We start from the raw sequence: 11,338 nt of genomic DNA, 5'->3' as shown, positions 1-11,338 counted from the left end.
TGGGGGGGGAGGGGGGCGGGTGGGCTGTGCATGGTCCAGGAATTGAACTTGGGTTTCCCACATGGAAGGCGAGCATTCTGCCACTGAGCCACCTGTGCACCCCTATCTGTCTCTTTTAAATTGCTAAGTTCGCCTCCAGAGTGAGGGTTGCTAGGCAACAGCCATCACATTTCAGCTCCTGAGAGCTGGCATTCAGCAGTACAGCATCTCCTTTTTTCCTGCCCCACTATACCTGGTGGTCGGTTACTCTTCTTTTGGAGCAATTTCCCAAAGTATGGCTTGTGGACAACCTGCATTAAAATCACCTGGAAGTATTAAAAAGCAAATTCCTAGACAATACTTCAGCTACACAGAAGCAGAATCTCTAGGATGGGGCCATAGAATCCTCAACAGATTCTTCAGAGAGGCACACTAATCTAGGGTAGGCTTACTTTTAAAACTCTTAAAAAATTCTTTTGCCTGTACATCTGAAGATCATTATAAACAGCTGTAGACAACTGCAGAACCTAAGGCATAGCAAGATTTTTTTTTTTTTAACTTTCTATTCTAATCTGATAGATGGTGACTTTCTAAATCCTAGAAACTGGAGTGGTTTGTTTTTTTTTCCCACTTATTTCAATTCTAAGTAGCAAGGAATATGGCATTGTCTGGGCATTCATTTGACTAAGATAGGAAAGGAACACTAGATTGTTATATAAGGAGCTTTTTCATTATTTTCCTAGAAGCTGCTTGTTCTTTACCAGAGATTGGACCTGATCATTTTTATCCCTGGCATAAGGGTATGAAATTGGACTGTGATGTTTATTAAAACCAGCCTGACTTGTGAACACATCTTAATCTTTCCCAACCTATTTTAACATTCTGCAGTACTTATCTGGAAAAGCTAAATGGATAATGGTATGTATGGCATCAAATAAAGGGCAGAAACTTTGTGGGAGGAATTTGATTAAGGGTGTATTGAAAAAATTCAAAGGGGAAAAACTACAGAATCATCTCGATTGAAGCAAAAAAGTATTTGACACAATCCAGCATCCTTGTAAAAACACTTTGAAAGATAGGAATAGAAAGAAAAAACTACCTCAGCTTGATAAAGGACATATATGAAAAACCCACAGTCAACTTCATACTCAATGGTGAAAGACTGAAAGCTTCCCCTCTAAGACTGGGATCAGACCAAGAATGCCCACTGTCACTACTGTTATTCAACATCGTGCTAGAAGTTCTAGCTAGAGCAATTAGGGGGAAAAAAAGACATTCAAATGGGAAAGGTAGAAGTAAAACTTTCACTATTTGAAGATACAATCCTATATATAGAAAGTTCTGAAAAATAGACAATAAAACTATTAGAGCTAATAGGTGAATTCAGAAATTTGGTAGGGTACAAGGCCGACACACAAAAAACAATAGTGTTTATACACTGGTAATGAACAATCTGAGGAGGAAATTTTAAAAAATTCCAGTTACAATGATAATTAGTAACTCATTTTTAACTAATGGAATGTGAAAACAAGAGTAAATTAGAAAAGATAATACAGCTTTTGCCTACCTTTTTCTTGGGATGCTCATTCTTGGAACTCGGCCACCATTCAGAGGAAGCGAGAACACGTGGAAAGGCCATATGTAGGTCTTAGCTGAGGTCTCACCCAACAGCCAGTATTAACCATCAGATGCCAGCCAGTGAGCCTTCAGATTCTTTCAGTCCCCCAGTCTTGAAACCATCCCAGTTGACACAAAGTAAAGCACAGTGAGATATTCCTGCTGAGTTCTGGCCAAATTGTTGATCCATGAACAAATTAAATACTGTTTTAAGTTACTAAATTTTTGTGTGGTCTGTTATGTAGTAGTAATGATAACACTATATATAGTATATAGTTAACTATTTCTTATACAGAGCCAATATTTCTCATATTTACGTATTCACCCAACTGGAGATGCTAGTAGATACTCTAGAGGGGAAATGTTCTTAATGAGATTGCTAGGTTCCCGGTAATTTGACACTAAATGATATAAACAAATAAAATAGTCATCCATCCATAATTAAGTTATCCTTGATTTATCTGGGAGCCATGGCAAAACAGTTACTCTAAAACTGTAACGTTAGCTCCTACTGGTTCTAGGAGTGAAAAAGGGAATTTGAATTCGGGAAGACTTTTCTGGGAGGAATCATTTGTCACTGGGACATAAATTGATTCAGTAGGGTAGATCCAAAGTAATCCCAATACAACATTAAAGTTCTGCATGGCTAATAATGCATATTTTTAAGAACTACACATGTGAAATATCTTCAGCCCCTTAACAATGGTTTGGTATATTTTCAGAGGGCTATTGGTAAATATAATTCCAAAAAAAATCTTCAGGATAAGTTGATAATGTTAGAATTATAGATGTGTGTATTTCCTTGTACATTCACAGCACACACTAGCTTATTGAAATCCTTGACATCCTGTGTTTGACGTCTGTTTTAACTCAAAAGAGCCTTACCTGAATAAGTTGTCCATGGAACTGCTAACCTCTTAAGGAACACTATTTGAGACGTGTTGGTCTGAACCTATTCTCAAACTTTTTGATATTAGAACTTCTGTACATTCTCAAATTACTGAAGACCCTCAAAGAGCTTTTGTTTATGTAAGTTATATCTAATAATATTTTTCCATGTTAGAAATTAAACAGAATTTTAAAAAAATTAAAACTTCCATTTACTGCCAGGATGGGTTAAATGGGAACAGATTTACCCTTTCACTTGAAACGATAAAACAGACAAAATATATCCAAAAATCAGTTTTCAAGACATTTGACAACTGGTAACAAAGGACAATTATGGAAATAAACTAGATCAGTTCAAAATTTCCAGTGCTAAATGCTTTGATAGAATTTTCAGGCTGAAATGCAAAGAGGGAGCCCAGGCAGAGCTGGAAACCACTATGAGTTGAAGAGAGAGCTGAGAGTTCAGGGGACCAAGGTGGCTAGAGCTCATGCACCTGGAGAGGCAAGAACTGCACAGAGAACTCCAGAAATGCACAGCACCCCCCAATCCACATCTTGCAAGTCTATACCTGAGTTCTGGTAGTACACACATGTGAAATAACTACCCAAGGCCAGGGCAAAAACATCCAAAAAGCTTAGAAGCTATAGTGTTTGGTACTCATAAAGCTGAGAATAAAGCCTGTTCCCACCACCAAACTGAAAACTTACTTCATTGGGTTTTGGGTAGGATACACAGAAGTGTAGAGTACAATGCTCTTGTCCTGCCTAACAAATCCTATAAGCAAGACCTGAAAGGATCAAAGCTTCCAAGTAGTTTAACTGCATCCCAGAACAAAGCTCAGGAATTTTTTTTATAGGAATACAAAAAGATACCCAGTATCCAATCCATAGTGTCTGACATCCAATAAAAAAATTACCAGGCATATAAGTAAGTAGGAAAGTATGACCCATGTAAGGGAAAGAAACTATCAAAGCCAACTCAGAACAGACATGGATGTTAAAATTAACAGATAAGGATATTAAAAATTATTCTAGTTGTGGTACATTTATGTACAAAAAGTTAACTGTAGTGACAGAAGATAAAAAAGAGAATCCAAATCAATGCAGGTGAAAACTATAACATGAAGGATGTAAAAATACACTGGTATTTATGATAAACTAGACAATATTTGTGAACCGACAGACAAACTTACCAAAATAAACACTGAGAAAAGGGAATTTTAAAAATGAACTAAGGATCAGTGGTCTGTGGACAATCTCAAGTGGCCTGAAAAGAAGGAGGGAAAATATTTGAAGAAATAACTAAAAATTTCTCAAATTTGATGAAAACTGTAAACCTACAGGTCTATGTAGTTCAGTGAACACCAAACACAAGCAACAAAAAAGTACATCAAGGCATCTCATAATTGCTTAAAACAAGTGAAAAAAATCTCAAAAACAGCCAAGGAAAAAGACTATGTACCAACGAACAAAAACGAGAAGATAGGGCAGGGCCACGGTAGCTCAGTGGCAGAGTTCTTGCCTGCCATGCTGTAGACCTGGGTTCAATTCCCAGTGCCTGCCCACGCAAAAAGAAAAGAAAAAAAAAAAAATGAGAAGACAAGCAGACTTCTTGTTGGAAACAATGAAAGTAAGAAGATAGTAGAGGGATTTGTTTGAAATATAGAAAGAAAAGAACTCTATGATCAGTTAAAATTTCTTTCAAAAACAGACGTGAAATGAAGGCTTTTTCAAACATACAATACATACAAAGTAATTCATCAGCAGCATACTCAGCAGACAAGAGTATTAAAAGTAGTTTTTAAGTAAAATTATGCCATAAACATGCTCTTCTTAAAATGTACAGTGGAACTCCTCTCATCAAGTGATGGTATTTATCTTGAACCTAGCTGGACCTTTGTTACTGCCTTAACAGTATGGAAAGCTGGATCATAAAAATGCCTTGCACTTCTTTCTTGTTCTCTTAGGATGCTTGCAATCATGCCCAGGCCACAAGGAGATATCCCAGCCTAGGTTATTAACCACCTGATATGTGAAGATTCCTTTGAGTCACTCCAGTTCCAGTCACTGTCTAACTGTAACCGAAGAGTGACCCCAAGCAAACATGACCACCAGAATCATGACAGATGAAACAATTTAAACCACTGCATTTTGAGATGATTTGTTACATAATATCAGATACTCTTTCATATTGTGAGATTTCAGAATACCGAGAATAAAGAGATCTTAAAAACTTTCAGACACTAAAAAGTCAGTTTTTTTTTAAAGGAATCAGGATCAAGCTATTAGATGATTTCTCATCTCCAGCACTAGATGCTAGCAGTTATTAGTGCAAAGCCTTTAAAATTAAAAAGGAAAAAAAGTTTTCAAATACAATTTTAAATTCAGTCTATCAAGTACAAAAGAAGCCAGAAAGGACATTTTTTTAGACTTGCAAGTTTTCAGAAGTTTACCTCCTACAAATCCATTCTAAACAAAGCTAATTAAGAACATACTTAACAAAATGAAAGCATAAGCAAGGAAGAAGATACAGAACCTTGGATACTTTGAATTTAACACAGGAAAATAAGTCCTGAGTCCAGTGTGATGTGTGCTGCAAAAAAAAAAAACCAGTCACTATATACTGAAGCAGAACTGGAAACTCCAGAAAGACAGGCTCCGGGAAACAAAGGCAACCAATAACACAGAAAAAGACCTTGATAAAACATTTGAAAATATAGAAAAACTGGTTCCATATAAAAATGGATATCCCAGTTAAACTTGACTTTTCCTTTGTGGGGCACAGGGATCATACTGGACCCTTAGCAAGAAAAGTAATTCTAGCATATTATTTGGTTCTGCAGCAGACAGTATTTACATAGTTATAATAACACAAATATTACTCATTGGTTCTTGACTTTTAGAATCCACATATAAAAATTCCTATATTTAAAAGTTTAAGATTTATAAGATAGGATGACTTAAAAATTTGTAACTGCCATTTAACATATTTAAAGACTTTAACTATGTTTTTAAATGAAACCAATTATACAAAGATCCCTTAAAAATGACTGTTAAAAGTCCAGAACATAAATAAGAGTCATAAAGTGAAAATTTAAGGAAGATAAGGATTTTAAGATGTCTGGCTATAATAAATGTTATCGGATAAAATATATATAATCATTGATTCACTTAAAACTAATGTATAAAAGTAAGCTATTGTGGGTCTTCCTATCTCACAGGAAGTTATTTATTTATTCTTTATATTCATACATACCATACCACCACCCCTGCCCCACACTGATCACCAGCATTTCACTCTAAATTATTTTAACATTTGTTCCCCCTATTATTCATCTCTATTCCTTATGTTTTACTCATCTGTTGATAAGGTAGATGAAAGGAGCATCAGACACAAGGTTTTCACAATCACACAGTCACATCGTGAAAGCTGTATCATTATACAATCATCTTCAAGAAACATGGCTACTGGAACAAAGCTCTACATTTTCAGGCAGTTCCCTCCAGCCTCTCCACTACATCTTGACTAACAAGGTGATATCTTGTTATTAATGTGTAAGAATAACCTCCAGGATAACCTCTCGTCTCTGAAATCTCTCAGCCATTGACACTTTGTCTCATTTCACTCTTCCCCCTTCTGATCCAGAAGGTGTTCTCAATCCCCTGATGCTGAGTCTCAGCTCATTCCAGAATTTTTGTCCCACGTTGCCAGGAAGGTCCACAACCCTGGAAGTCATGTCCCACATAGACAGGGGTAGGGTGGTGAGTTTGCTTGTTGTGTTGGCTAGAGAGAGAGGCCACATCTGAGCAACAAGAGGTTCTCTTGGGTGTGACTCTTAGGCCTAATTTTAAGTAGGCTTGACCTATCCTTTGTGGGGTTAAGTTTCATATGAACAAATCCCAAGATTGGGGGCTCAGCCTATAGCTTTGATTGTCCACACTGCTTGTGAGAATATCAAGAATTCAACTTTGGGAAGTTGAATTTTCCCCTTTTCTCATCATTTCCCCAAGAGGACTTTGCAAATACTTTATTCACTGTTCAAATCACTTGGGACAAACCAACAAAATCTCATGTCCTACTCAAGATTCCGTGAACTTATCACAGGAAGTTTTAACAGATTCTTTGGCACATGTTGGCTATCCTTTAATTCTAGGGCAATGTCTCTTCAACTTCTGTTTCAGAAACAAATACTTACAGTACATAAAATTTAGCAACTTGTTTTTGGGGATACGAATAGTAACAATAAGTCTTTCTGATGCTTTGAAGAGAAACAGTCCCTCTAAGTACCAACAATATTGGCATCTACTAAAAATATTTGTCAATCCTGGTAAATGTCTAATGACAAATATTTTAGTAGAATTTGTCTGAATAGACTATTTATATTCCAATTAAAAGGCAAAAAAGGGGGGATAAGGGGTATGGGATGTTTTGGGTTTTCTTTTATATTTTAATTTTATATTATTATTTTTTGGAGTTATGAAATGTTCTAAAGTTGATTGTAGCGATGATTGCACAACTATGTGGTGATACTGGAAGCCACTGATTGTATACTTTGGATGGATTGTATGGTGTATGAATATATCTCAATAAAACTGCATTTTAAAAAAAAAAGCAAAAGAGAACAGCCACATCTGGTTTCCTTGAGTCTGTGACTTGCCTGACAGATCAGAGGCATTTTTAATGTTCTACTTGGAGTTACAGAGTCTCTATTTTCAAAGTCTTTTTGTGTACCCCACAACTTCTCTTGAAAGAAGAGAGTCTTATATAAAGGTATTTTTTTACTCTTTATACCAAGCACTTTATTCGTAGGTGCAATCTATATCAGTTGGGCAAGAGCTGGGGGATCTAGACAAGCAGACAAAGTAGGGGAGGAAAGTACTTAACTGGAATTAAAACTGATGCCTTGCTGGAGCATTTGCTGTATTTTATACAGCTGTTCAAAATTTTTACTTGCGCTCTAGGCACTTCTGGAGGCATTACCTTCAAGATCATAAAGTAATTAAGAATTGAGTATTAGTCTAATCTGAAAATATTTCTAATACCACACGTTCTCAATTAAACCATTAACAACCAGAAATAGGGGTCCTACATCATTTTTGCTTTTTTAATTCCAAAATCAAGAAGCTTTGTCATGCTTGAATTCTCAACTGAAGTTGATCTTTGGTAAATTTCATTTTGCAATATTTTACTACAATTAGTCTTTTGACATACTTAGACTTAAAACTTGGAGAGTCATTCAGTTCTTGAGGATCTTCTTCAACTCCATCCAATCCAAAATTCTTAAAGACAATTTCCTTTTCTTCTTTAAAAGAAAGCATTACACACACAGAGTTGGATATTTTATAGAATAGTACCATTATCTTTTATTTTTGCCAATTTCTCCAGTCCCATATCCCCTGACTCCTAGGTGACTAGGAGATAAATATATAATCTTTTTATATCATAGGCACCACTACCAATCTGCTTCATCAATTTCTTAAAGTAAACTGAGTAAAATCATTACAAAAGCAAACATTTAAGAGTCAATATTTATTCTGATTAATATTTTACAAAATTTTGACAGATTTAATTTATTTAAGGAGAGCTAATTTATTAAACACTTTACAAGTTTTTCTTTCCACAGAGTAACACGGTAAGTAGTAAATAATACTTGGCACAGTTATAAATAAAGAAAATAAAAAATAAAAATATCCAGAGCTTATGATTTAATGATGCTGTTATAGACATTAATATTTCAAATAAATTTCTGGGAACATTAAGAATATGAAGTGAAAAACTCCAAAGAAATAATTCATGTTCAGGGCTGAGATTAAGTATCTGTTTGCTAAAAATATCTAATTAGGCTGATGTGATCTCATCCCAAATGGGTGACCTTCACATACAACTTAAGAATTTGGTAACGTTGATTTCTCACACAGGACCTACAAAATAATTAAAACAGACGGTACACTGCTGCATAGTTGGCTCCTGACCATTGTTTCAGAGTTACAGTTTTCACTGGTACCGTGAGATGGTTATTACTAAAGCACTGAGACTGCTAATAGTTTCCATATAATTGTACAATTTTAAGTTTTTTCTATTTAAATGAAAGACATGTCTTTTGTACTGAAAAGAATATTGCACCACAAAGAAAGAACATGGTAACAACACTCTTATCCAAACTCTAAGAAAACCACTATAGTCTTTGACAGTTGGTAAAATGTATTTGATAAAAATTTCAACTGAGTCTTCATGTGAAGTGGCTCAAAATACAAAAAAGTAAAACAAAATCCTAGCATTTTATAAATAACTTTGAATTTAAAAATCATCTAAAATTTCCCCCAATTAGTAGTCAAAACTAGCAGAGACATCTGTAAAGTTAACCAATTTTTTACATTCTATGACAAAATGGCACAATGTTATTGCCACCCCATACCCATCTCTTCCCTTTTCAAAAATAAAGTACATATGCCAATTTTCTAATATTAAAACACTCACATACACTAAGAGTAATCTTTTTTGATGTGTGACTTATGGTCAAAGAAACTACTATATAAAAAATGTTAGTGGGAAATACTGAACATCAACTATATACATTTTCACTGCTCTTCCTACTAAGGCAAGGGGCGGGTATACCACTAGATTGTTTTAATACCTGTAATCTGCATTTTACAGGGAATACTAATTTTACCAAGCATCAGACATGCAGTGAAATTGCAGGGTATAATGCCTATTGACAGCAATATTATCACTAGAAGCTCATTAGTTATCTTCCTTTTCTTTTTGGTTGGATAAAATGAGCAGCTTTAAATACACTAACACGTAAGAGACACGGAGAAAACTATTTGATAAATTATTTATATACAGATACACATTCTTTACACTGGTCTAGGATCTGTAATCAGTCTGACCACTGTTACCCACCCTTCTTCACCCTGTTCCCTCTCAAAGGTTTCCCACAGGTTGCTTGAACCACAGTTTGCCACAGCACTTAGAGGACTAAACCAAGTCTTACTTTGTAAACAGCAGTTATGGAAGCAGTAATTAATAGTTTATTACTATGAGGGTATGGAGATGCTGCAACAAAAATTGATTAATGCATCACATTTAACAGTAAGAAAATATTTCTGAAATTGTTTCAGACAGCATTGAAAAATTTCAAGACATACTGAATATTGGGAAAATTTAAATAATCTTGAGGACTGCAGTCTACTTTTTGATAAGTCATTTTAAAAAAAAAACAATATACCATTAGTTTTTCTTTTATTCATATGTGCTACATAGAGAGATCATGCTCCATCTTAGCTGAACTCCATTATTTTGTCTACAGTTTATTTTGCAGCTTGGAATTAAAAAAGAAAGATATTTGTTTCTGTTACTGAGAATTTTGTATTAACCTATTTTTATCTGCCTTTCTTGAAAATACTACCTCACTTCTTTTAAAAATTGGACTGTGTGCACATCTAATTAAATTCTAATTTATGCTTCACTGGGTAATATCTGCTAGTATGCATTCTATTAGGTATATCATGCACTTAGTAGGGCCTTTAAATTTGAACAAAACATGACTTACTATGCTCATGCAAGTGCTTTATTATCAGACCATAAAACCTCAAAGCAAGGTTACTACAATTTCACTGAACTAAAAATATATCAGCATTGGAACAGCTGATAGACATAAAATATTGTTAGTACATTTTTTGTGAACATTATTTTCTTGTGCCTTTGAAGACATGTTACTGTAGATCCCTAATAAAACCACATGATTTTCATCACATTATTTACACATACATTCTAAAACGTAAATACTAGTCTGAATCAATTTAAGAAAACTCTCTGGAATTGGATGCAATATTACTAAATTACATCATAAAATTTAGCCGTATAGCACAAATTTAGTTTTAACTAGAATTGAACATTTCTCAACAACACACATTTGTTAGCAGAATAAGTTCATTCATTTTTTGTGAAGTGTTATGAAAACAAAACCAAAAAGTTGAGTATGATGTGAATTCCCACATTAAGAACCATTAAAATACTTTTTTATGATACTTCTTCCCAGAAGTGGCAGTGTTCTGTCCATGTTTACTTTTGTTAATAAAAGTGTTGGAAAAAAAGACTGTAAAGTTCACTGTTAGCCCTACACATAGCATGCTATTGTTCAAAGGGTGTGGATTTGAGTGAGAGAGAGACATGAACAGACAATTTTCAGGCACCACTTAGCAATATGCTTCATAGGATTAAAGATGGTGTTAAACAAGCTGGTACCCAGATCCTGATATTTGGTCATATTCTATTGTATACTGCCTGGTCCAGTCCACGATAACAGGACGAAAGAGGCCACAGCATCGAAATTCAAAGAAGTCTATAATATTTCTTACACACCCATGGCTAAAAAAACAACAACAAAAACCACCAAAAAAAGTCAATTAGTACAGTGATTTAATATATGAGTTCAATAAACTTTGGTGTTAAATATATATTTTCTAAACTTAAAAACCCAGGTTACTTGCTAGAAAGGCAACTCACTTATAACTCTTCAAAGTATATATGCATTCATGTTTTTTTTAATAGGTCTACCCACGATTTTTCTTACTCTCTTTTGCTAATTTATAATGGATTACACAATTATAGTTTTAAGTTATTTAAATTCATGTTTCTTTTATTCCCTATGCCATATGCAATTTTTGATAAAACCTTTCCTAGACTCAAGGACCTTTGGCAAGGAGAAAAACTACTTCCAAAACAGAAAAAGAAAATTAAAGACAAAATAATTATAAATAGCATGAACTTGGCAGTAAATCTAAGTGTAACAATTTTCATGGTTTTTTTTTTTTTTTTAACGTGGGCAGGCACTGGGAATCGAACTCAGGT

The 11,338-nt window shown here is 34.5% G+C and overlaps 1 protein-coding gene and 1 long non-coding RNA gene across 3 annotated transcripts in view; one reads left to right on the top strand and one right to left on the bottom strand.

The window, feature by feature from the left end:
* The first annotated feature begins 15 nt into the window (after positions 1 to 15).
* Positions 16 to 9,708, top strand: LOC143642737 (uncharacterized). The gene is made up of 2 exons (XR_013155834.1): positions 16 to 897; positions 4,452 to 9,708. It is a non-coding gene; the product is annotated as an uncharacterized LOC143642737 (long non-coding RNA).
* ZDHHC17 (zDHHC palmitoyltransferase 17) overlaps positions 5,673 to 11,338 on the bottom strand; it is a 185,686-nt gene continuing 180,020 nt past the window's right edge. The window contains exon 16 of one of the 2 annotated variants that reach the window (XM_077111496.1): positions 5,673 to 10,855. In XM_077111496.1, the coding sequence (XP_076967611.1) occupies positions 10,717 to 10,855 (139 nt within the window). In that variant the 3' untranslated portion in view covers positions 5,673 to 10,716. The remainder of the gene's footprint in view (positions 10,856 to 11,338) is intronic. The other variant, XM_077111495.1, reaches the window with a different exon arrangement.

The sequence above is a fragment of the Tamandua tetradactyla genome, chromosome 7 (genome assembly GCF_023851605.1).
Source record: "Tamandua tetradactyla isolate mTamTet1 chromosome 7, mTamTet1.pri, whole genome shotgun sequence".
NCBI classification, from domain to species: domain Eukaryota; kingdom Metazoa; phylum Chordata; class Mammalia; order Pilosa; family Myrmecophagidae; genus Tamandua; species Tamandua tetradactyla.
Note: the sequence above shows the minus strand (reverse complement) of the source record. Positions and strands in the feature narration are given on the sequence as shown.